This window comes from Xyrauchen texanus, chromosome 45, assembly GCF_025860055.1.
Source record: "Xyrauchen texanus isolate HMW12.3.18 chromosome 45, RBS_HiC_50CHRs, whole genome shotgun sequence".
In the NCBI taxonomy this organism is placed as follows: domain Eukaryota; kingdom Metazoa; phylum Chordata; class Actinopteri; order Cypriniformes; family Catostomidae; genus Xyrauchen; species Xyrauchen texanus.
Genome location: NC_068320.1, coordinates 20,770,512 through 20,797,540, shown reverse-complemented (window position 1 = coordinate 20,797,540; position 27,029 = coordinate 20,770,512). Strand labels below are relative to the sequence as shown.

The 27,029-nt window shown below is 36.7% G+C and overlaps 2 protein-coding genes across 4 annotated transcripts in view; both read left to right on the top strand.

Moving 5' to 3' along the window:
- LOC127637569 (protein O-mannosyl-transferase TMTC1-like) overlaps nt 1-16,130 on the top strand; it is a 50,164-nt gene extending 34,034 nt beyond the window's left edge. For all 3 annotated transcript variants that reach the window (XM_052118685.1, XM_052118688.1, XM_052118686.1), the window contains 12 exons: nt 338-459; nt 3,182-3,349; nt 3,902-4,015; nt 5,113-5,256; nt 6,007-6,115; nt 6,272-6,374; nt 7,333-7,468; nt 7,567-7,711; nt 8,047-8,184; nt 9,558-9,680; nt 13,280-13,357; nt 13,838-16,130. In XM_052118685.1, the coding sequence (XP_051974645.1) occupies nt 338-459; nt 3,182-3,349; nt 3,902-4,015; nt 5,113-5,256; nt 6,007-6,115; nt 6,272-6,374; nt 7,333-7,468; nt 7,567-7,711; nt 8,047-8,184; nt 9,558-9,680; nt 13,280-13,357; nt 13,838-13,960 (1,503 nt within the window). In that variant the 3' untranslated portion in view covers nt 13,961-16,130. The remainder of the gene's footprint in view (nt 1-337; nt 460-3,181; nt 3,350-3,901; nt 4,016-5,112; nt 5,257-6,006; nt 6,116-6,271; nt 6,375-7,332; nt 7,469-7,566; nt 7,712-8,046; nt 8,185-9,557; nt 9,681-13,279; nt 13,358-13,837) is intronic.
- A 65-nt stretch (nt 16,131-16,195) lies between these two features.
- On the top strand, nt 16,196-26,849 carry ovch1 (ovochymase 1). Its single transcript, XM_052118594.1, is given in 13 exon segments — nt 16,196-16,217; nt 18,780-18,842; nt 19,008-19,070; nt 19,519-19,705; nt 20,688-20,763; nt 20,981-21,170; nt 22,264-22,403; nt 22,489-22,660; nt 23,081-23,300; nt 23,812-23,966; nt 24,064-24,168; nt 26,444-26,580; nt 26,673-26,849. Coding segments are annotated over 13 exon segments (1,707 nt in total).
- Nucleotides 26,850-27,029: the final 180 nt, after the last annotated feature.

Sequence of the window (27,029 nt, the reverse complement as noted above, 5' to 3'; positions counted from 1 at the left end):
CAACAACAGACGTATATATGAACATTAATATATTCTACATAAGGATAATTTTAGAAATATGTGAAGCCCGAGTAATGTACTTGAAAGTAATTTGCTTAATTTAAGGTCAGTAACTGTAATCTGATTACAATATACTGTATGTTATTATAAAGATTATAAATGCCCTAGCAACCACATAGCAACATGCCACTCAGAATGTCTTAGCAACTGCATAGCAATGTTCTAACATCAGGACAATGAGTTTTTCTTTATAAAATGTAATGCGTTTTGTATTTAAGACGACAAATCTCTTGTTCCATGAGCTCATCTTTTTCTATCTGTCTCTCTCTTTGTGTAGCAGATGGAAGGGAAGGAGGTGTTGGTGGGCATGCTGTACCTGGTCTTTCCCTTCATCCCAGCCAGTAATCTGTTCTTCCGTGTGGGATTTGTGGTGGCGGAAAGAGTTCTCTACATGCCCAGGTTTGTGTGTATGTGTTTGCGAATGTGTGCCTGTGAAAGTATAATGCAACCGCCAGAAAATGTTTTTTTCGCTTTAAAAATTCATCCTTCTCTCCTCCCTCGCTCGTTCATCCCTCTGTGCGGATAACACTCTACTGATAACAGCACATAATCTGTCTAGAGCCCCGTTTCACAGAATGTGCCACTGATCTGTAATAAGTTTGTGTGTATGTACTTGGCTATAGTTTAGTGACAGAACTGTCCCCAAAAGTGAGCTAAATCTAACAAAACCTTCATTTGGAAAATGATTTATAAATAAAGCATATCATTTTTTTTTTTAATTCTAAGAATGCTAAAAGATTTATTTTAGCAGTTGAATTAAGCTTAGGCTGTTTTAATTATAATTTGCTAATATAAATAGCTATGTAATTAAAAAAATAGAAGTCTATGGTATGTCCACATTTAGATACTTGAGTAAATGTGTTTATTTATGTGAACTGTGTTAATGTGAATATTAAACCGTAATTTGAACAATGAGGCGTGGTATTTAATAGTTGTTCTTTAAAAATTATCTAATTTGCTGGGAGTGTAGTGGTGATCCGATAAACACACACACAAATACAAGTACACATTGCATTACATCCCTGAGTACACTTGGTTATGCGTAATGGGGGGTTTGTGCTCAGTGAATTTTAATGGCCTGTGTTAGGATCAGCCTGACACTTATCTTGGCATTTGGGCAGCCTCTACCTGTGCATCCTGAGTTAATATTAGTAGCACTGCCTTTGTAAATTTCTAACAGCAATAGTAATCAGACATGTAGAGGCTGCACTGCGGCTTAGAGGCCAAATTATTTATCCACACTTACAGTCACACTCACACACTCACATTCCACAAAAGAAATGAACACAAAGCTATGAGAAGAATGTGAGGAACTCACAGTCACTCTGCTTTATTTTTGTTGTGTGTATGAGGCAATAAGAAAAAGTAAGCATCCATATGATTATTGCTCATACTTGCATGAATCTCACAAAAACATGTCCAGGTCACATTTCACCCCATAAAAACAAATGATTTTTTTAAGGACCCATACCCCAATTCAAATAAACACTGTATTCAAATTCACAGTAAAGAATCCAGACCTTTAATCTGAAAGTGTGTGTGTATTTGGGTGGTTTACAATGACATTTATTTTTGGTTACAAACGTAATTACAAGGGTATTATGCTATAAATGTGGTTTATGAGAACATGTCTAGTGCCCCCATAATTCAAATCGCTGAAAAAAATTGACACATTGTTTGTTTGTTTTTTAAATGTAAAAATGCAGAACGTTTTTGTGAGGGTTAGGGGATAGAATCTATAGTTCATACAGTATAAAAATTATTATGTCTATGTAGAGTCCCCATAAGGATAGCAACACCAGTGTGTGCGTGTGTGTGTTCGAAGCTGTAGGTGTCCGCATGTGTTCTGTTAGTGAGGAGTGTGTGTTGGCTGGGAAAGGGAGGTGTCGCCTTCTAAATATAAGTTTCCTGTAAAGCAGAACAGAGAGTCAAAGGAAGAAAAATAAAGTGGGAGCATATTTCGGCTGTACAATCCAAATTAAGTAAGTAAAAATGTAACTCAGTAATTTCTTTCTCATTAAAAAACTTGAACTCCTAAATTATGATATATATATATATATATATATCAAATATGATATATATATATATGTTCTAAATAATGATCACACATTACAATGAAGACTCCAGTCATATCAGTAACCTTATATAAGCTGTTTTATTCTACATGGAGAGGGTTCACACATGGGGGCTGCGATGTTAGATTCACATGACCTGACAAATACTCGCTTAATCTCAGTAACCATCCTGTTATTTGACACTTTCACTCAATGATTAAAGTAATCATGGCTGACTGTGAATACTAATTTCTAAAATGGCATCTGAAACTGAAAACTATTGATTTTAAATGATGCTGCATCCAAGCCACTAGGTGTCAGTGTAAGTCCAAAATGTCACAAAGACAAAAGTTACTGAGTGCCCCTTTAACACCTTCAGACATTTAATAAGTAACAACATAAAAGACACATAAATCATTGTAAAAATTGTAATTTGATATAACTTGCTCTTTCCTGTACCAGTCTAAAGCCACAATAATATCGAATATTCTACACATCCAGTAGGAGGTCTGTGTAATTGTGTTTGACTTTAGCCGTTATGGTGACACCCGTGTCTGAAGATGAACATTGTGAGGTCAGATTAGCCTGTTTCCTGTGGCTAATGGAATGAAAGGCATTTTTGTCCTTCTCATGATTTTCTTCAAGGATATACCTTGCATTACTTAAAAGCATTAGCAGCACAAATGCAACATCCGTTTAGTGCATGTTTGAAAAAAAATTGAAAAACTGTGTTCAGTGTGGACTCAAAAATGTGTGCGGTATGAACGCCCCCTTAGGATGTCTCTGTTTTTCATTGAGAGTTATTGGTCTGCCTCTGGGAAATAGTTCATATCTAGCGATCATATAAGCTTTGCCAACTGGTTATCTGCGTCTGTTTAAATGAGGTCTTTAGCTCATTCACCTTGGTTACATACACACAAAGGCTGGGTTTAATATGTATGTCTGGTTAGTTTTCCTCATATTAGAGAAGATATTTATATAAAACCTGTGTGTGTGTTTGTGTGTGTGTGTGTGTGTGTGTGTGTGTGTGTGTGTGTGTGTGTGTGTGTGTGTGTGTGTGTGTGTAGTATGGGCTACTGTGTTCTGGTAGTGCATGGACTGAACAGACTTTATTCAGTGGTCAATCGATGGGGAGCGGCCGCGCTCACTGTGTCCATGCTGGTTGTCCTCCTCCTCTTCTCCTGGAAGACCGTCCAACAGAATGAAATCTGGCTCTCCAGAGAAGCGTTGTTTAGGTGTGTGGGTGTGTGTTTAATAGTCAATTTCTATTACATTTTTCACTCCATTATATAATTCACCCAAAACTGAATATTCTGTTTGAAAAGATATTTTAGAAAATATATATGCTGCTCTTTTCCTTACAAAAAAGTAGGTGCTGGTTTTAAAATGTCAAGCTCAAAAAGGGATATAAAACAATAATTAAATGAGTCTATATGATTTGTGTGTTATATGGCAAGTCTTCCGAAACCATTCAATAGCTTTATGTAAGGAACAGATCAAAATATTAGTCGTTATTCACTGATTATCTGGTTTTCTGCCCAAATGTATCATTTTTGGGTGAACTGTTTCCTAATGTGTCATTTTGTGTATTACTTTTTGTTGAAAAGTGGGAGTGAAATGTGTATTTGTGTTGTTAAGCAGCTTTCTCTTTTGATTTAAATCTTTAGAAACATGTGAATAAGATTCAAGATTTGTTGTTTGTGTGGTACAGGGTTCACATAGTTCATTTTGTGTGGGAGGTTTTTCTCTGAGGGGGTTCTGAAAAATGTTCTGCCCTCCATCCTCAGGTCTGGCATTAAGACGTTACCTCACAATGCAAAAGTTCATTACAACTATGCCAACTTTCTGAAGGACAGAGGGCGAAACCAAGAAGCCATTTACCACTATAAAACTGCCCTCAGGTAAGTGTGTCTATGTAAGCATAGCTCTTAAAAACAAAATGGAATCAAAGGTTGAGTTTTGTGGTATTTTGTGACAATTGAGGATGTCCCTCTTTTTAATACCACCTATTTCTGACTAGCAACAGCATATAGCACATTGTGTTAATGTCTGTAACATGAACTAAAGGTTATTGGCTATTTAAAATAAATAAATAAATAAAAACAGGATGAGCCATTCGATATGCCCTGACACAACTTCGTATTTCAACAAGAAATTCATCAACACAGAAAATTGAAAAGCCATTTTAATGGAGTCTTTAAGAACAATTTCACAGTGAGGGCCCTATTTTAAGAGCACTAGTGCAAAGTGCAACGTAATGCCTTAAATCATACATGCAAAGTCTATGAGCGTGGCCAGACAGTTTTGGTATTTTCGTGCAACCATGCGCTAAGTCTAGGTGCAAGTGGATTTGGAAGTGGTCAAAAAAAATCATACCAAATCCAAACATTTTCTCTCTTCTTCTTCCCCTTTTGCATTGACATAAAAATCACTTTAAAAATAAAGTGTAAAAATATCAATTTAAATTGGATCATAAATACAATTGTAAATATAAACTTAATACAAATAATTGAAAAATAAACCATGACCTAGAGCTAGTTTAAAACAAATCTCATAAATATATGTTCTGTAAAACGGCTACAACAGACAGTGATTGTGATGGTGACAGTGATATAATTTGATGTTCTACTATATTTTCAGAGTTTGGACATGAACTTTATTACCATCTGCTGGTGGAATCTCCAAACTGCATTTGCAAGAACTAAGTTTTGACTTTGCGCTGAGATAAGACACGCTTTTGAAACATCTTAGCGCAATTACCTATTTCTCAGGAAAATAGCAAATATCGCTTTACGGCACTTCATTTGCATACAATATACCCCTAGTTTGCGTGCATACACCCACAGATAGCACAAATACTCCCGCACTTACTCTTTGCGCACACTGGTTGAAGCATTTCCAGCTGCCAAAATACAAAATTTCTTTTTCTGCAAATACTGAGAATCAGAGCTTTCATTGATTTATGTAAAATCCAAATTCAAACTCTGTGTTTGTATAGACTGTACCCTCGACATGCCAGTGCACTGAATAATTTGGGCACCCTGACTCACCAAGCAGAGGAGGCTGAAATGTATTACAGGAAAGCGCTGGACATTAACCCTCAGCACAACAGAGCTCTCTTCAACCTGGGCAACCTTCTCAAGTAAATAAACACAAAAAATGTGATTATCATGGAATAGTAAGGATTGGGAATCCCAAGGAATTTAACTATTCAGATTCTTGTGCCTCAGTGGTTCTGTTAACGATTCTTTTCATAATTTTGAGGAAGAAAGAATGAACAATTGTTTGGATATCAATTCTCGTTGCATTTACTACCCTCAGAAGCTTGTTCTCAAATTCAGAGATCATTTCAGATTTCAATAGAACTGTGAAATAGTGTAGATAAATGGTATCCAATTGTTGAAAGAAGAAAAAAAAATGTTGTGCTACTTTGCAGCCTTTGTTTTCTTTTCAACACATACTTTGGATTTAGTGAGCATGTAAGTCTTGTAATGTCTGTGAGGTGGCATATATTCCATAAAAATGGGCGTTTACACACATTTTCATTACACGAAGCAATGAATCACAATCGCTCAAAAGTTGATTGTTGATTCAAAGGCACAGCAGACAGAAAAACAAGCTGATCGTCTTGACAACAGCTCTGATGGTATATTGCATGTTTTATTACAGTGTTCCGTCCTCCAGAACCGATAATGGCACTAAATGCCAATCATTGTTTAGTTGGTGTCAATCATTCAAATCAAGTATTTTTTTTTTTTTAAATGGGACCAGTTCAGAATAACAATCTCTTATTCTTTCTCCATTCCCAACCTACATCAGTCCTTAATTAACCTCTCACTAAGTATGAACCTGTGTTTGCATATATAAGAAAGAGAATGATGTTGCTTTCCAGGTCTCAGGGAAAGGAAGAAGAAGCAGAGAGGATGCTGAAAGAATCGATACGATTCGGTCCACATTTTGCTGATGCCTACTCAAGTCTCGCCTCTCTATATGCTGACCAGGTCTCTTTCTCTTTTAGTTGGGATTTGTTTTTCTCGTTACAGTAAATTACCCAAATAAGGAGTTTTCTTTTCAGTCCATGTTAGATATTGTTGTTTGTAATGCATTTTGAAGACCATAGTTTATATTCACTAATTTTATTTACTTTTTATGCGTAGGGACGTTCAAAAGAAGCAAATGAAGTTTATTCAAAAGGTATTGAGAACTGCCCCGACAGTTCGGACCTCCATAATAACTTTGGGGTTTTCCTGGTAGACACAAGTGAGTCTTTTAGATTTTGTATATATGTCAGTACATGTATAATATACATTATATCTAAAACATATATAATATGATCATGAATGGCTTTCTTTTAAGAGATAGTTCCCCTAAAAATGAAAATTCTCTGATCATTTACTCACCCTCATGCCATCCCAGATGTGTGACTTTCAGGTTTTTAGAAAAATATCTCAGCTCTGTAGGTCCATACAATGCAAGTGAATATTGGCAAGAACTCTGAAAGTTCAAAAAGCAAACAAAAGCACCATATAAGTATGACTCCAGTGGTGAAATCCTTATCTCCTGAAGCGATATGATAGGTGTGGGTGAGATTAATATATAAGTCTCCACTTTCATGTTTTTGGCATTTCACATTCTTTGTACATATCGCCACCTACTGGGCAGAGAGGAGAATTTATAGTAAAAAAGGACTTGAATGTTTCTCACCCACACCTGTCATATCGCTTCTGAAGACATGAATTAAACCACTAGATTCTTATGGATTACTTTTATGCTGCCTTTATATGTTTGTATGGACCTACAGAGTTGAGATATTCTTCTAAAAATCTTCATTTGTTTTCAGCAGAAGAAAGAAATTCATACACATCTTGGATGGCATGAGGGGGAGTAAATGATGAGAGAATTTTCATATTTGGGTGAACTATTCCTTTTATATAAAATGCATATACTTGTACATATGCTGTTTGCAACATATATTTTAAAATACTGCAAAAAATGTCAATTTTCAAATATGTAACAACTTTCCCCAAGTACAGAAATAGAGAATTTAAAAATGTGCACATATGACCTTAATTTTATATATATGTTAATATATGGCTGATGATTTATGTATGGGTAAATAGAGTAAAAAAGTAATAGTGATGCTTGTCTTAGCAATCACCACTAATAAAGTGATTGATCATTTTGAGACCTCGATATTATCATACACCCTTTCTTTTAGGTCATGGAGACCGTGCCGCCTTTCATTACCAGGAAGCTGTTCGTCTCAAGCCAGCTCACTACGTTGCCATGGTGAACCTGGGCCGCCTTCTTCGGTCGTCCAATGACAATAAAGAGGCGGAGTTATGGTACAAAAGGTTAGCTGAGATCAAATGAAACTGTATAATGTTTCCAGCTTACAATGAAAGAAACTGTAAACAATATTTGTCTGGGTGTGTGTCTGTTTCCCACACAGGGCCCTGCAAGTGGTTCGTAAGGTGGATATCCTGACCCCGCTGGGGGCTTTGTACTATAACACGGGTAGATATGAAGAGGCACTGGAGGTTTACAAAGAGGCAGCCACACTGCAGCCAGACAGCACTGACATCTGGCTCGCACTGGTGATAGAGGCTTTTTGACAAACTAAACTCAGAAAAAACCCATAGATTCATGTTGACAGAATGTTCAAACAGGCCAAGACTACCCAGATCTGCTGTACATTTGATTGGGTTATATTTGACAGCGTTGGCTCAGTGCCTTTGAGAATGGTTTCCTTGTAATGTTTCACAGAGTACAACGTCAGCTTAATTGAGTCTCCAAAGACCCTTCACTCTGATTCACATCACGGCCTGAGAAATGAACCTCATATTTATTTTGCTGGACACTTTTTCTTTCACTCTGTCCATTTAAAAAAAAAATAAAAATAAAATCTCTTTCTGTCTCATTCCCTACACAGGCGCAGGTTTTAGCCATGGCAAGTCGCTCTACAGAGGCAGAGAAAATGACCCTGGGCATCATTTCAAAGACCAGCAACTGCATTGAATGTTACCGCTTGTTGTCTGCCATCTATAGCAAACAAGGAAATCACACTGAGGTGGGTGTGCATGTTTTTGTGTGTCAATTCATGTGTTCTATCTTTTATTGCCCCTTACTGAATAGGAAAACACATACGTTTTTCCTCATTTGGAGCTCTGTGAATCAATCCATGCAGCATCTTAATTTCACCGTAGTTCAAAGGAAATGTTATTGAATCTCAGTGATTCATCTGATTTTCCAAAGACTACAATGAATTAATGTCTCTTTATTACTCATGCCCTCTTCTCTTCAGTTTAGTGGTTCTCTCTACTTCAGAAAGAAATCTCAGTTTTGCATGTGAGAGAGCACACTTGTAAAGATGAGAGTCAGCAAAAAGAAGAAAAAAAAAAAAAAGCCAAGCAGGGTCAAGTGTTAGTATCATATTAAAGAAAACTTTTCAAATGTGTTAATGATATACAGTGAATTATGATAAATTCTGAGAGTCTCTAAGAAACTGCTGAATTGATTTGACATTATATATCTCTGTAAATAAGGTAGCTCCTAAAAAGTGCTTTTGTTTTGGTCCTAATCATGTCACCTGTAACTTGAGTACAATTTTGTATTGAGGCGACAAAGCAATCAAAGCATTACAAAAATAATTTATCCTATTGTCCAAAACATCTCCAAGTTTCCAAAAGCCTCTCCAAACAAATAAAACATAATAACTGTACATAATAACTAATTAAACATGCAAATAATACAATGTCTAAAGGTATTCTCTCTCTCCAAAGCATGCATGCATGAGTAATGAGATCTCATTCAGTTCCATTCTGTGTCATCTGAGCCATCATTGAGTCTGTGTATTTGGCGCCATCTCCTGGTGGCCATATGTAATTGGAGAGATCGATTGTTTCTGATCATATTTGACTTCCACATCTGCTTGCTAATATGATTGGTTTAGTGTTCCATGACACTGGACAACTGCTAATTTCAAAACTCTTGTTCAGTTTTGGTCAAAATGACTACGTGCATTGTAAAGTACAACTTCTAAGATTTAGAAGACCCTAGTTCTTTAATTACATTTATGTTTCTTATGCCACTGGCATATAAAGGTTTTGTTAAGTATAAATCTATCAAACAAATTTAGTAATGTAAATGTACAGCATTATTTAAATGTTTGAAACAAAACAAGACAATTTGCTAATGGGGCAAGAGAAATAAACTATGTTCTCTGGAAACAGTTCTGATTAATTTACAAAAAAATGCTTCTGAATTAAATTTATCCATCCATCCATCCATCCATCCAAAAATGTACATGTTTTTACTGGAAAACAAGACAAAAATACTGATTGCAAAATACTGTAGCTATGTTAATGCGCGCGCGTGTGTGTGTGTGTGTGTGTGTGTGTGTGTGTGTGTGTGTGTGTGTGTGTGTGTGTGTGTGTGTTTCAGGCATTGGATGCATTAAAAACAGCACTGCTGCAGGAACCATCAGATCCTGCAGTGAGATCAGAGCTGCACTTCTCCATGGGCAACCAGCTCAGAGAGATGAACCAACTTGACAAAGCCTTCCAGGTAACTAAATATACCCAGGGCTGGAAATGGGGGGAACGCGGGGGAACGGTTCCCGGAGTGAATTTCATGGGGGAACAGTGTTCCCCTTCAAACTGGCTACATTTGTTAGGGGAATAAAGAGTATTTCTATCTTTTCTCCACTTAATAGCCTATGAAAGCTTTGCAGGGTTCCGCAACTAAATGCATGAGATATTCTGCGTCTGTGGTTGCACAATGTTGACTATCGTGAGTGGCCAGAACACATTCATGCAACAGATCGACAGATGCACACAGGAATCTATGGGCCACCGATCCACACTGGTACACAAAAGATCCACACATGCTCAATTTACAAATCCACGCACCCGATAAATGCATAAAGAGACGGTTTTCTTTGCTCCGAATACCATCCACAAGTACATAAGTGAGTGTGTAATTTAATGCACAAATAAATGCTGAGCAGTTTGTATTGGTATTCCTCTTGACATACACACACACAATGCTGAGGGCATTCCCTTCATTTTAATAAATGGGCATTTGCTGTAACATGATCTAACAAGACAGAGATTAAAGTGGACAACCCAGATGCACAACAACAAAAATACAAGTACATTAGAATCTCTAATTTGAGGAAAAGTCTCCTCACAGGTCCTCAACTAGCAACTTTAATTAACAGTATATGCCAAACAGTTGTATTGCTGCAAGTAGAGGGTTCTTGGATGAACATAAAGTTTGAAGTATACACCATTTATTTAAGAAACAGTCAATTGCAACATTATAAAAGCATTTACTGTAATTTTTCAATTATTATCAATCAATTTTAATGCATCCACTGTGAACATTTCCACCACTGGATGTACCTGATACAAAATGTCTAAAAAAGTGAACTGTGGGCAGACAGCCCTTTTCTGTCTATATGAGCAGTTTTTGGGCAGCAGACAAAGCTACAATGTGGACAAGACTTTACAGGTGAAACTCGAAAAATTAGAATATCGTGCAAAAGTTCATTAATTTCAGTAATTCAACTTAAAAGGTGAAACTAATATATTATATAGACTCATTACAAGCAAAGTAAGATATTTCAAGCCTTTATTTGATATAATTTTGATGATTATGGCTTACAGCTTATGAAAACCCCAAATTCAGAATCTCAGAAAATTTGAATATTACATGAAATCAATAAAAAAAAAGGATTTTAAATACAGAAATGTCGGCCCTCTGAAAATTATAAACATGCATATGTACTCAGTACTTGGTTTGGGCCCCTTTTGCATTAATTACTGCCTCAATGCGGCGTGGCATGGATGCTATCAGCCTGTGGCACTGCTGAGGTGTTATGGAAGACCAAGATGCTTCAATAGCGGCCTTCAGCTCTTCTGCATTGTTTGGTCTCATGTCTCTCATCTTTCTCTTGGCAATGCCCCATAGATTCTCTATGGGGTTCAGGTCAGGCTAGTTTGCTGGTCAATCAAGCACAGTAATACCATGGTCATTGAACCAGGTTTTGGTACTTTTGGCAGTGTGGGCAGGTGCCAAGTCCTGCTGGAAAATGAAGTCAGCATCTCCATAAAGCTTGTCTGCTGAAGGAAGCATTAAGTGCTCTAAAATGTCCCGGTAGACGGCTGCGTTTACTCTGGACTTAATAAAGCACAGTGGACCAACACCAGCCGATGACATGACTCCCCAAACCAACACAGACTGTGGAAACTTCACACTGGACTTCAAGCATCTTGGATTGTGTGCCTCTCCATTCTTCCTCCAGACTCTGGGACCTTGGTTTCCAAATGAGATGCAAAATTTGCTCTCATCAGAAAAGAGGACTTTGGACCACTGAGCAACAGACCAGTTCTTCTTTTCTTTAGCCCAGGTAAGACGTTTGACATTTGAAGCCCATGTCCAGGACCCGTCTGTGTGTGGTGGCTCTTGATGCAGTAACTCCAGCCTCAGTCCACTCCTTGTGAAGCTCCCCCACACATTTGAATGGCCTTTTCCTGACAATCCTCTCCAGGCTACGGTCATTCCTGCTGCTTGTGCACCTTTTTCTTCCACACTTTTCCCTTCCACTTAACTTTCTATTAATGTGCTTTGATACAGCACTTTGAGAACATCCAACTTCTTTTGCAATTACCTTTTGCGGCTTTCCCTCCTTGTGGAGGGTGTCAATGATGGTTTTCTGCACAACTGTCAGGTCAACAGTCTTCCCCATGATTGTGAATTCAACTGAACCAGACTGAGAGACCATTTAAAGGCTCAGGAACCCTTTGCAGGTGTTTTAGCTGATTAGAGTGTGACACTTTGAGCCTACAATACTGAACCTTTTCACAATATTCTAATTTTCTGAGATTCTGAATTTGGGGTTTTCATAAGCTGTAAGCCATAATCATCAATATTATATCAAATAAAGGCTTGAAATATCTTACTTTGCTTGTAATGAGTCTATATAATATATTAGTTTCACCTTTTAAGTTGAATTACTGAAATTAATGAACTTTTGCACGATATTCTAATTTTTCGAGTTTCACCTGTATACTGGTAGTCAAAAGTCTGGCTATGCAAAACTAAAAGTGTCAGTTAATTTTGTTCCCCTGTTCTTAATTACAAACACCTTTCCACCGTACCCTGATACTGTCACACAAACATCAGCCGTCTCCTTTCATCTCCAATTATAAACAGTCTAGACTTCCACCTCACACTGGAAGAAATGTTTGATTGAGCTTTGTTCTTTACCTCAGTATTTCACTGTATACATATTGCCTTTAAAGTTTCAATTAACCCAGTGTTAATTCGGCATGTTTCTGGTTAATAAGAGGACTGTTTTGGCTGCATTCTTTGTTCCTGGCTTCATTCCAGGCCTCCCACTGCTGTTTGGCCTGAAGTCCTACTTTTATTTTGACCACAAAGAGACAGATGAGAACAGGCTGGTCTCAGGTTTACAGATCAACAGTGCCAAAGTGTATACATATTGTCTGCTACCTCAATAACTGCTATGTGCATAGAACACTATCTCATAGTATGTTATGTTTACATTTTTAGAAACTGTCATCTTTTTGCACTACTGAGTACTGGTTGGCGCTGCACTGTCTATTGTCCTGTTCATTGTCAGTAATTTGTTGTACTGTCCAGTACTTTGCACATGTTTGCACGTGCACTTTATATAGGTATATATATAGGTTTTTTTATATAGGTATTTTATTTCGTTGTGTTGTCTCATGTGGTCCTGTGTTGGTCCTTTGTTGTTTTTATGTAGCACCATGATCCTGGAGGAACCTTGTCTCGTTTTGCTGTGTACTGTACTAACTGTATATGGTTGAAACGACAATAAAAACCACTTGACTTGACTTGAAAGTACTCAATTCTGATATCCAGTTCATAGCTCGGTTATAAAGCACAAAACAAAAAATACTTTTGTGGTAGTTTGACACAATGACTGCGGTAGAGCCAGTCTGTTAAATGTGCCTCCAGTGGGTTTTTTTATTTTTATCGTCAATTGGTCATGTTTCTAAATGAAGCCAAAAACTGTTATAAAAGGTTTAATCTCACCAATGACTCAGTGCTGTTGAATTCATCATTAGCTACATGGTGTGTACATAATATATGGTGTGTTAATCTAATATTTCTAGAGTTACAAGCTTGCTGTTGATCTCAATCCTGACCAGTCACAAGCTTGGATGAACATGGGCGGCATTCAGCACATCAAGGTATATATGTATGTATATAGTGTTATGGATCTTAACCCCATTGAGTTTTTGTGGGATCAGCTAGACTGTAAGGTGTTTGAGAAGTGCCTGACAAGTTACAGACAAATTGCAATAGTAATTTTTCACGTTATTAATGCCCTGACAATACATTGTGATCAGTTGAATGCCACTTTTGTGAATAAATTTATTTTTGAACCAATTTATTTCCATAAGAACAAAATATTTACATTATTCCAATGTACTTTTGTCCGCCTGTGTGTGTGTGTGTGTGTGTGTGTGTGTGTGTGTGTGTGTGTGTGTGTGTGTGTGTGTGTGTGTGTGTGTGTGTGTGTGTGTGTTAACTTCTTGTAAATTTTTGGATTTTGGGGTGAAATATGACCTGGACATTTCCTTGTGAGAGTCACCCAAGTAACCTCTTTCAATACATACCTGTCAATACATATAACTTGCCTTGTCTTACATTTATTTTAAATATTTTAGGGAGACTATGCATCAGCGAGAAGGTACTACCAAAGAGCTCTTCTACTCTCACCCGGTTCCAAACTGCTGAAGGAAAATCTGGCCAAGCTGGACAGACTAGAGAAAAAACTGCAAGGGGCCTAGAAGAGCAGCTTGACTTGAACTGTTGGCCAAATCACAGGGGACATGTAACCAAGAGAGAGAGAGAAGAGTGGGCAGAGGGTGAACTAAGACATGCTAACTACAGTTTGGACTCCGGAGATGATAAATGACTACTTCTTTCCCTCCTCAGTTTATAAGAGGGAGTCTAGGACTAAACTAATCCAAAAGACTGGCATTTATAGCCTTTATATCCAGGACTGGACCATGGAGATACAATTGACCTCAGCACCATATTTCACTCTCAAAGCCACTTTATGGCCCCTTTAGACTACGTCCACACAGCAGCAGAATACAGTTGTCCTGTTTTGGACTGCTGAGTATAGTTACGTTTACACACAGTAACGCTAACACAACTGACAAGAGCGTCTCTCTGATTTGACTGTAGAGCGTTTGTAGGGTCCCTTTTACATGAATGGGTTTTTTTTTTATTTCTCACCATCAGGTGTTTAAGCAGTAGAAAAATCTCTGAAAGTGATTTTGCTCAGATTTCGACTGTACCCTAGCCGTTCCGCTTGACCACTCCAGCTCCGCTCTGCTTCACTGATTGCAAAGCTTTGCAGACAAATGCTCAGAGTTATCAGAGATGACTGGCGCTGCGACTGTGCTCCATTAACATGGCAGAGCCTTTGAAGGTTGTCTGCTTGTATTTTGCATCCATGTTTTTTTATTGTTGTTTTTTTATAAGTGGTTTAAATGAAGGAATGATTCATTGTGTGCTTTATTTTATCTTTTTTGTATTGCATATGCAATCAGTATTGTGGAATGTATCATGGACTAAAGGCGTATTGACCTGTGCAGTGAGTTACATATCAATGCAATTTTTTTTCCTCAAGCTAGAAGATTGAAGGCTCTTTACATTCTAATAATATCATACATATATTATTTTGATATTAACATTTTATTGATTAAAATAAATAAAACAGGATTGAAGAAACAGTACATACACACACAGAATCAAATTATAAGAAATTATATGTCCCTCCCCCTAAATACCCCCCACTACATCTAGTTGTCCAACACAAAATGAAAGTATACACACATGGAAATACAAAAAAAAATAATAAATAATATTCAAAATTTAAAACAGTCAAGAGGAAACACTTAAGACAAAATAAAATCACACGTATACCCACAAATCTCCCTCCACTGCCCGTCCCGAGAACCTTCTAAAAAGGCAAAATAGTTGCCCCATTTTTTATTAAATAACTCCATATTACCTAGCCTTCTATATTACATTCCTTCAAATGCCGCTACCCTGCCCATCTCTGTATGCCACATATTGATGAGACGCCTAATGTTATCAGAAGAGCTACGGTCCTGAATAAACCCCACCTGATCTATATGTATAAGAATTGTCATAACTGTGCTTTATCGGTTAACCAAAATGTTTGACAATATTTTAACCTCTAACAGGATCAGGGAAATTGGATGGTAACTCTTGCACTCTTTGTCCTTTTTAAGAATCAGACTGATCCGGGCGTGTGTCATGGTTGGAGGAAGCTTTCCATTCTTTAATGATTCCGTATAAACTTCTAGCAAAAGGTGAGCCAGTTCTGTAGCATAAGATCTAAAACATTCAGCTGCAAAGCCGTCTGGCCCTGTTGCCTTGCCTTAATTACCTCACCAAGTTCCTCCAAGAATCAAGAGAATTTTTTTTGCTCAGTCGTCAGTTTAGGAAGTTCTAATGGTCAAATCGACCCCCTGGTCCACGGCCTGTCCAGGGGTGTCAGCTTGAGCACGTAAATGTCTTTTAATGTCTCCAGAGCCTGATGATTTTGAACTCATTTACATATTGTCCACCTAGAACTGTTATGGAACAAAGTGTGTTTTCTCACCGGTTTATGTCATAAAAGGTAGTAAAACTAGCAAAGTGTGCAGAACTTGCCGTTCACACATCCAAACCTTGCATGGCATCATGTGACTTTCATACATATATTCTTGAACTTGGTCTCCACAACATTAAATTTAGTCCTATTTTCAGTGACCAGAATTTGTCGTGCGGATCTCTTGATTACACTGTAATCTTTGCACTTACATTTGTTTGCCATAGGAGCCATCATGAGGAACATTTCTTGAATTAAGCAGCCCTGCTAAACATTTCTTAGAAGAAACCAATGTGAAGTAATGTATGAATGTTTAATAAATATTATCCAACACCTATGAATGTGTTTTTGTATCGTGAGGGTTTTTTATTCTTTATAGTTAAGGTAGAGTAAAATGGGGCTAAAGGCCCACCAGGGTAAAAGGTACATTTGATATAATTTTCTCTCAAAACACTAAATAGCAACAAAAACTACCACAGTAATTTTACAATAGTACCTTAACACCTGTTTGTTACTATACAATGCAAAATATTCCTGATATATTAGATTGTGGCATGCAATGTATAAAGTTGTAATTGGAGGTAATTTTAGCTCATATTTAAAGGTGCAGTATGCAAGATTCAGAAACTCTTGTAATTAATGACACATGTGGCCAATAAGTGAACTGCAGCCAGCTATCTGTTGCACGTGCTGGCGCTCGTGCACACTCCATAGGGACGCTAGCAAGCATCCAAAACAATGACGTAATGTACAAAGAGACTGAATGTGATTCATCGACATCATGCTGACATCATGCTGACAGATGAGGCAGCAAAATTACACAGTTATGATTGTTTTGCTACAATCTTTGAGACTAAACTAAAACTACTTATCAGCTAACATAGCATACTGATACACACATACATACTACCGTACAATACCAGACAGTTTACATTTGCACTGCACATTTATGTTGCAGTATTGCATGTTTTGTGTGGCATATGTTGTACTACGATCAAGAAACCAGCCTATTTGTTTAAATTTACCCTGTATACCTGACTTTTAGTATAAAGAGAAATCATTGAATTTATTTGAAAGTTAAGCAAGGTAGCATGCAATTCGTCAGCATTAGCAGGCAAGATCAAGTTAGCTAAAATTACACAGATCAATCCTTATGGCACTATATTTCACATGATTTGCAGTTATGTAAGCTTACCGGTTCAATAAGACAAACCAATTCAGGGTCTGTTTTGAACAAAGGTCCCTCCAGGAATCAAATGCCCTGCCGATGTTCACTCTAGTTTTCTCTTAGCCAGACGGGATTCAGTAGATAAATGTTACTCTGAGTTTGTGTAGGAGTCAGTGTTGTGCTGGGAGCTGGATGTTTGTTGGATTCCATCGCTAAGTTAATGTTATCTAGTGTTGCAGGCTGTCTGTTGACGTGGAAGAGATGTTATTACTGAGGCAAGACTCTCGGGTGCGTGCATAAACATCACATCCTTTGGATTTTCCCGGCAAAAGCGACCTGCTCCCTTCGCATGAAAATCAGTCCACAGGCTTTAATAGGCAACCTTGGAAGTCCGTGAAGGGCTCATTTTTTAAGTTGCGTTACAAGCTGTTCACATATTGGCAAAAAAAAGATGAATATTACATGAAAATGGTTACATATTACACCTTTAATAATCTTTTAAATGTTGCACATTTTTGAAGCTAGTGAAGATCCTTGAAATTATCAAATTTATTTTGAGACAAAATAAGACTTATCATAGTTTTGTTCAAGGTAATTAAATCAAAAATGTACTGTCCAAGAAGTGGAAGTACAGTATAAGTATTGTTAATTTGAGGTATTAACAATGGATCTACAAAATTCCCAGATAGTGTAATTTTCAAGACCATTTGAAAATAATAAAATAAATATATTTCAATGTTTTATATTGCATATTTTAAAGAGATAAGGCAAAAAATCAGGACAAATCTAGAATAGGATTCATAACCTTCACACTGAAATTTCATGAGATGTAACTGTCTGTCAAAGACATATTGAGCTACACATGAAACATAAGATACGCATAAGTTACACACAAGCACTTATTCAGGCACTTATTGAGTCTAAATAGATGCACAACTTACATAATTTCAGTAGTACACCCAAATGGAAATAGTCATATCATACTGTTCATGTGTTAAACTTACTATAGTTTACTTCCATGTTGTTTCTTCATCAAATAGAAATGTCAAATGTAAATCAAGTCAATCACTGAAACAAAATCGACACCTTCGGTAAGAAATAGCATGTATAATATGTATGTGTACATGCATATGTGATGCAGATAATGCAGTCAATATAGTATTTATTTGTATTAATATAGTACTAATTTATCTTTTAATAAAAAAATAAATAGATATCATGTGATAGTTAACGTATATAGATATTAAATAATCAAATAAATATAATTTATGGAGGTGCAAAAAAAAAAACTCAAAATAAACTGTTACATAGTCTGTGACCCTATACAGTTTTGGTACTACTGATTTTTATTTTGAGTGTGTGTGTGTGTGTATATATATATATATATATATATATATATATATATATATATATATATATATATATATATATATATATATATATTTATTTATTTATTTATTACTTTGTGAAACTTTAGCAATGTGTGCATTTTTGAACACTGTTAGAATCACTTTATTAAAACTAGCTTTCCAAGGCCAGGTAATAATTCACTCATACACCGTAATGTATGAAAAATCATTAATCTTCTTGTGGATGTAATTTTGCCCTTTCAGTGGCTGCTAAGAATCTACACAGGGCTTGTGTTTCACAAGCATGATTATTACGTTTATAGGTTTTTGCTGACCTCTAGTGGTGGACAGCTGAACTACTCCCATAATTAAGCGCTGATTGTGCCTTACAGGTGTTGATTCATTTACTTTGGTTTCCGTGCCATTTCTGTGTGCGTTGTATTTCTCCTTTCATTTTGAAGTTGCATCTTTTGTGAACATGTGTACAAATTATTTATTTATTTTAATCGTCTGTATTAATTGGAGTAACGCTGACCCTGGTGAGACTCAGTGACATCAATTGAGTTTAAAAATATAACATGTCACCTGCTGATATCGGTCATGTTTTGTTGACATTGTAGAATCTTGTGACTTAAAAGTTGTTCTACTTCATAAAATTCGTTTAATCCAACATTTCTTTTAAGACGAAGAACAGACTGACAATGTGAGTACTTCACGTGAGACAAACTGCATCTTTGAAAAGGGCTGTTATGGTAAGACATTATAGCATTGTGTTTCTGATTTACTGACCTGATTCTGTAGCTATTTGTGATCTAATGCCCAGCATCCATATAAATTCTGAAATAAAATGAATTACCGTAAACTAAACTGTCATCTGTAAACATCTCTTTATGTTGACTTGATAAACATGTTTAGTAATTAAGTTGATTTGACACAGGTCACCCAAAATGCTCACCCATTACACAACTGTAGATGTTTGCCAGTGAATGCCTGCCTCAGTCACCATTCACTCCCATCTTTTTTTCCAGACAATGAAAGTGAATGGTGACTGAGACTGTCAGACCCTAATGTTCTGTCTAACATCTTTTGTGTTCCATGGAAGAAAGAAAGTCATGTGGGTTTGGAATTAAATGAAGAATTCCAGTTTGGGCTGAACTATCCCTTTTTAAGTCTTGTAGTACCTCAAATTGTGTTTCTTAGAAATGGCTGGCATACGGGCATTCACCGAAGAGAACGAAGAGGGAGAGAATAGGATTATAGGTGGGCAGGAGGCATGGCCACATTCATGGCCATGGCAGGTGTCCCTACAATACTCTAATATGCCAGCCTGCGGGGGCGCCATCCTTGACCTCAGATGGGTTATCACAGCCAGCCACTGTTTCAAACGGTAAACTCACCAACTTGTCTATTAAAAATGGAAGTACAGATTAGGGATGCACTGATATGAAATTTTTTGGCTGATACAAAACCGATTTAACAAACAACTATAGACCGATACAGATCTATTGCAACTTACCTTGTTTTTTCGTAGGATCACATTTTTACTTAGGAATGCTAAAACGTTTTTCACTGATCTAACAATAAATTATTCCATTAAACACTGGATCTGTTGGATGAATTCAAGATTAAAAAAAATAAAGACACCAAAAAATGACTAAATATGATAAAAAGGTTATTTTGTACATTTTTACACTTCTGTTTTTGCAGTTTAAAACGCAGCCTATTTAAGGTTTAGTGATTGCACAAGGCCATGTTGCAATTTCAATCTTAATTCAATCAATCGTGCAGCATTAATGGATATAATGATATCTCATAAGTCAAAGTCTGCTGGTTTCTAGTGTTTTGAATGGTTTCCTTCATGTAGCCTTTAGGTAAGTGCCGCCTTACTGTCACATCTGTCTATGCGGTTTCTTTCCGCATTAACTTGAGAAAGAGAAAGAATGAAAATACAATTTTAAATGTTCTAAGGAGTGCCAACCCTTCTAAATATTGTGGCTACTATTATTTCTGGATTGTGCATTTAAATACACTTAATTTTTACAAAGTGTGTTACTTATGTATTTTAAATAAACAATCAGTTTTTCATATCTGCAGTTTCTTGCTTGTTACTGATATGCAGATGGTTTTTAACTAGCTCAATAATTTGTAGATACATCGGTGCATCCCTAAATCAGACTGACTTCCCTTGAGTACTTTCAGTAACTACTGGCATCGGTGTCTCTATTGAGTGTACACAGGGCTAACCACAATAGACATTGAGGACAAATCAAATTCAGATTAGTGGGCGATCAATTTGTGTTTTTGAATAGCAGAATCATAAACTTACATTTGCAATACTGAACATTTGTTTTTATCATTAAAATCCTCAGTTATAAAAAGGCTTCACTCTGGATCACCTTGGTCGGAATACATGATTTGGACAATGCAAATGAAACATACCAGAAAGTAAGTGTATGTGTGTGTGTGTGTGTGTGCTTTCCTGTCTTATCCCCATATGGATTTCTAAATTTTAGAAAGTTTGGGAATTAAAAAGATTGTTCACCCTTAAATGAAAATCCTGTCATTACTTATTAATACCTTTAGCATTAAAGTGCAGTCCTACTGTTGAAATGGTGCATATTATTAGTATTATATTAACCCTCATGTGTGTATTGTTTTAAAGAGTGTAAAGGTGGACAAAATCATCCAGCATGAGAACTACAACCAAAAGACAAATGAGAATGACATAGCGCTATTGAAACTGAAGACTCCACTGGAGTTTAATGAGTATGTGAGACCTGTTGCCATCTGGAACGGAGATTTGCCTTCTGAGGAATCATGTACAGTCACTGGCTGGGGTGCCATCAGAGAAAGTAGGCCCTTAACAGCAATAACTTGTTTTGTATAACCTGTCTGGTGTGCTTCATACATCATGGGAAAATAAACAGTTGGGCTCCTATTTTGCGATTTTTCTATTTAATACAGTTTTTTTTCTCATTAAAATCTAATTATATTACCAGCATAATTATATAAGTGAATATTTGGAGAGAAAAAAAATTACTTGAATTTCTTAGTATTTTGTGTGAGCCCTTTTGCGGTAATGCCAGCATGCGCTCAAGCTGGCATGGACTGATCCACGTTATCCCAGCATGATTTTAACGATCCAAAGTGCATCTTGTGTGCTTCATTGGAAGAAAGTAAATCTGACCTTTTTGTAAAAAGGCCTTAAAGAATAGTTCACCCAAAAATGAGAATTCTCTCATCATTTACTCACCATTATGCCATCCCAGATGTGAATTACTTTCTTTATTCTGCTGAACGCAAAGATATTTAGAAGAATATCTTTCTGTAGGTCCATACAGCACAAGTAAATGGTGGCCAGAACTTTGAATGCCCAAAAAGCACAAATTCAACACAAAAGTAATCAATATGACTAGTGGTGGAATCCATGTCTTCAGAAGTGATATGATAGGTGTGAGTGAGAAACAGATCAATATTTAAGGTCATTTTTACTTTACATTCTCCTCCCAGCCAGTAGGTGGCGATATGAACGGAGAATGTGAATTGTCAAAAACAAAACAAGAATGTGAAAGTGTAGTAAAAAAAGAGATTTGTAGTAAAAAAAAAAAAAAAGGACTAAAATATTGATCTGTTTTTCACCCACACCTATTTTAATCGCATGAATCACTGGGATCATATGCATTACGTTTATGCTGACTTTATGTGCTTTTTTTGGTACCTATTCTCTTGCAATGAATGGACCAAAAGAGCTGAAATATTCTTCTAGAAATCTTTGTGTTCAGCAGAAGAAATAAAGAGAAATAGTGCAGAATCATTTAAACATTTGTTTTAAAAAAAAAATTTAATTCAAAAACTTTATTTCCAGGTTTAAATGAGTGTACTAAAGTGTACTCTGACTTTTGAACCTTCACAGTATGATTAATTGATATTTGAATCACTTTACAGATGGTCCACATGCCTCCAAACTTCAAGAAGTAAATGTAACTGTTTTTGATTCAAAAACATGTAGCTCATATTACCGAGGGAAAATGTATAGGTTTATGATGTGCGCTGGCGCAGAAGCTGGGGGAATGGATGCTTGTCAGGTGAACATTTGCCAAATCCCAGAATGTGTATTTATTTTCTGAGTATGTATATAAAGGTTAATGTGTGCCTCGTATGTCTTTTCAGGGTGACTCTGGTGGTCCCCTTTCATGTTTTACAGGTGAAAGGTACAAGCTTGCTGGAGTGGTCAGTTGGGGGGTCGGATGTGGTAGGGCTCAAAAACCAGGGATCTACACCAATGTTTCCCAGTACAAACAATGGATTGATTCTACAATACATGGTATGAACTTGAATTGAGGTGTCCTGTTTTGTAAGTATCAGTGACTGTTCTTATCTAAAAGTGTTTTATCTTTCACTTATAGCTGAATTTGTGACAGAACATCCTGGAACAGTTTCAGCTGGTAAGATTTTCCAGCTCTCTGTAATGTTCGGAACTGCATACAAACATACTACGTTTTTACTGAACCATTCCTCTAAATTTATTTTTACCCTGCAGAGGTGGCACAGAAGCTGCATCTGAAATGGCATTTAGGTGTAGTTACTTACACTTTTTAATGCTACTCAGAGGTTGCATAAATGCATTTTCACAGTAATTGTGATTGCACAAATAATGTTGAGATTTAATGATTTAAAGAATAAAATCATAAAAATAGAAATATGAAATAACACTTTTATGCCTTAAGACATAATCCATGTCCTTTTCCATTCTTGACTTTAGCCCAGTGTGGGGAGTCCAAGATGGACCCCTGCACACTGCCCAGTGGCTTGGCACAGGTGGTATCTTCTGATGATGGCATATTCAAGGTGGAGAATTTGAGCGAGGCATGCCCTAACTCCTGGCCCTGGCATGTCAGCCTGCAGTCTGAAGAGACACATTACTGCAGTGGCATCCTCATTCACCCACTCTGGGTACTGGCACCACGACACTGCTATGCCAAGTAAGCCCGATGGAAATCACAGTGGGTTTGTTACATGAAAGGCCATATACAGTAGATGCTTTTTCACCATTTCTGATTACATAAATTCTTTAAACTTGTTTTAAAACATTGCTCTGTTTGAATGGTGATTGGCCGGACACGGAAAGATTAACTCAACCAATGGTGTGAGGTCGGGGCAGGACTATCTGTTTGGTTGACAAATGGAAGATTTTTCATGGGGAGTCTTTGAGAAACCTGTATGAAAAAAAATATATATTATTTTGTCAATTCCAATTGGTGTCTCCAGAAATTACACACTACTTCTTTAAGGTCTGGAAAGGTCCTTTTTTTTTTTTTTTTTTTTTTTTAATAAGAGTTCTTAGGTTTTTACTTTTGTTCTTATTTAATGTCAGTGAAAGTTTACACTACACAAATTATATGAGTGAATTTTCATTCAAGTGCATCTTGCATCGCTAGACCCTGATCATCTAAACTTAATTATTGCTACTCTGATTCTGATTTTTCCCCACAGGGTTGGAGATTTTGTGATATTGGGTGCTCATGACCTCAACTTTATGTCCGGCCAGACTTTAACTGTGGAAAGTGTGCAGAGTCTGGTCTACAATAGCAGTTTCCCACCTGTCTCTGATCTCTCCATGATCCACTTAAATGTTCCGGCTCGATTAGGTAGAGAATCTTTCCAATGACCTTATTTGTTTCATTCATGCGATCTCTCTCAATAATCTGAATTCCAAAGTGGGGGTGATACATGTGTTCCATTTAGGACTGACGATATTCCCAGTGTGTATAACGGATAAAGATGATGAAATGGTTACTGAAGCGGGATCATCTTGTGTGACGACTGGTTGGGGGAGGAGAAAAGCTAGTTGTGAGTACACATACTGTCAGCTGGCTTCTCAACAGTATTTTGCATTTAAGTCAACATGAAATAGCCTTTTTTAACCCATTTTCTGATATTCAATTAGAATAAATTTAGAGTTGGGCTTGATTTTATCTTCTGGAAATTGACCGGATCGTGAAATGTGGTCTCTATGAGCGCGTTTACATGCACTTCCTTACAACGATTATGCCCAAGTGTGTGGGCATTAAAACGCATTAAACGGCATTCCTTTATCAGTGTAAGGTCACAAACCTTTTAAGAATAAACCGATCGATGGGTATATTTTTGTCCATTACCCATATTTCGCTTTGCTAAATACAAATACAGCTATACCGGCGTTCTTACCGGCTCATCCAGTGAATGTACACTGGTGGCCAAAGGTTTGGAATAATGTACAGATTTGATTGTCTTGGAAGGAAATTGGTACTTTAATTCACCAAAGTGGCATTCAACTGATCACAAAGTATAGTCAGGACATTACTTATTTAAAAAGCAGAACCATCACTATTTGAAAAAATTAATTTTTGATCAAATCTAGACAGGCTCCATTTCCAGCAGCCATCACTCCAACATCTTGAGTAATCATGCTATACTGCTAATTTGGTACTAGAAAATCCCTTGCCATTATAATCAAACACAATTGAAAGCTATTTGGTTCTTTAAATGAAGCTTAATATTGTCTTTGTTTTTGAGTTGCCACAGTGTGCAATAGAGACTGGCATGTCTTAAGGTCAATATTAGGTCAAAAATGGCAAAAAAGAAACGGCTTTCTCTAGAAGCTCATCAGTCAATCATTGTTTTGAGGAATGAAGTCTATACAATGCTTGAAATTGCCAAAAAACTGAAGATTTCATCCAAAGGTGTACACTACAGTCTTCAAAGACAAAGGGCAACTGGCTCTAACAAGGACAGAAAGAGATGTGGAAGGCTAGATGTGCAACTAAACAAGAGGATAAGTACATCAGAGTCTCTAGTTTGAGAAATAGACGCCTCACATGTCCTCCGCTGACAGCTTCATTGAATTCTACCCGCTCAACACCAGTTTCATGTACAACAGTAAAGAGAAGACTCAGGGGTGCAGGGCTTATGGGAATAACTGCAAAGAAAAAGCCACTTTTGAAACAGAAAAAGAAAAGTTTAGAGTGAGCAAAGAAACACAGATATTGGGCAACAGATAATTGGAAAAGAGTGTTATGGAGCTTAACCCCATTGAACTTTTGTGGGATCAGCTAGACTGTAAGGTGCGTGAGAAGTGCCAGACAAGACAGTCACATCTATGGCAAGTGCTACAGGAAGCATGGGGTAAAATGTCACCCGAGTATCTGGACAAACTGACCACTAGAATGCCAAAGATCTGCAAGGCCGCCATTGCTGCACATGGAGGATTTTTTTAACTACTCTTTGAAGTAGTTCAAATTGTAATAGTAATTTTTCATGTTATTAATGTCCTAACTATATATTGTGATCAGTTGAATGCCACTTTGGTGAAATAAAAGTACCAATTTCTTTCAATAACGGCAAAATCTGTACATTATTCCAAACTTTTGGCCACCAGTGTAAGTGTTGTGCGCATGCCTCTTCACAGCTTGACCTCAAAAGCAGAGAATAACATTTAAAAAAAATCCTTGAAAATTTTTATTCCATTCAGGTACGAAAAATGTCCCAGAATCTCAATATTTTTCCGTCGCATTCACACATATGAACCATTGTTTATAAGCAAACTATGGAAGGAGAATCGAACGCATTCTTACATTAATCATAAAGTCTGAATAATTTTACTAAATTGGGATGTTCGGATGATTGAGATTTTTCCCTTTTGTGTAAAACAAATTCATTTTAAAAGAATTTTATGAAATTTTAATGCTTATCTTAAAAATAAGGCTAAAATATATTTTTGAGTGTATTGATGTTATTGTTTGATTGAATGATATGCTATATATGCTGTAATTCCCATATCAAACAAGCAATACATTGTTTTATTTCTTATATGATTGCCAGCAATACACATTTCAGTTATTGATCAGGTGTCTAGGAATTTTACTGGGCCATGTATTGAGAGAGCAGATTGAGTCAATTTGTTTTATTTCATGTTGACTTTAAATCTGAAAATATGGGAACTTTGATAATATGACAAGATGATCACTGACATTACTAAGATTTTCTGTGTTGGATTATCTTCTATTGCCATTCTTACTACTACTTTGACACTGATATCTTGAAGTGCATATTGGCATGTTTTCTGTGGTACTCTTTGTGATTTTAGTGGAACTGAGCCCTGATATCTTGCATATGGCCAGAGTTAAACCTCTTTCTGAGAAAGCATGCAAGACTGGCTGGGGTGAATTTTTCAAAGAGAAATCCCTTCTGTGCACAGATGCGGCAGGGTCCATCTCCTGCTTGGTACAGTGTACTATAGTTTAAATATGGCTGAATTTTACGTGACGTTACAACAATCATTATTTACATAAGCTTTTCTGGGTCACATTTTTTAGGGGGACTCAGGTGCACCCCTTGTGTGTCAGGAAAATGGCGTCTACTACCTTGTTGGACTTGCAACATTGGGTGGGAAAAAATGTGAACCTCAGAAACCAGCTGTGTTCACCCGAGTATCTGCCTACTACTCATGGATGCAAAGTTGTGTCAAAAATAATAAATGTAATAAATATTAAAATATTGTGCATTTGATTGTGTGGCTCACTGATCAAAGTTTCTTGAAAGCAATATTTACTTTGAGTGATTGTACTGGATTTTATCTTTCTACTGAAGGAAATCCTCTATTTCCTAATTTTATTTAGCATTTAAAAAAGTAAGATAAGTTTAGACAACTGATGATTTGGAAAAGGTCATTC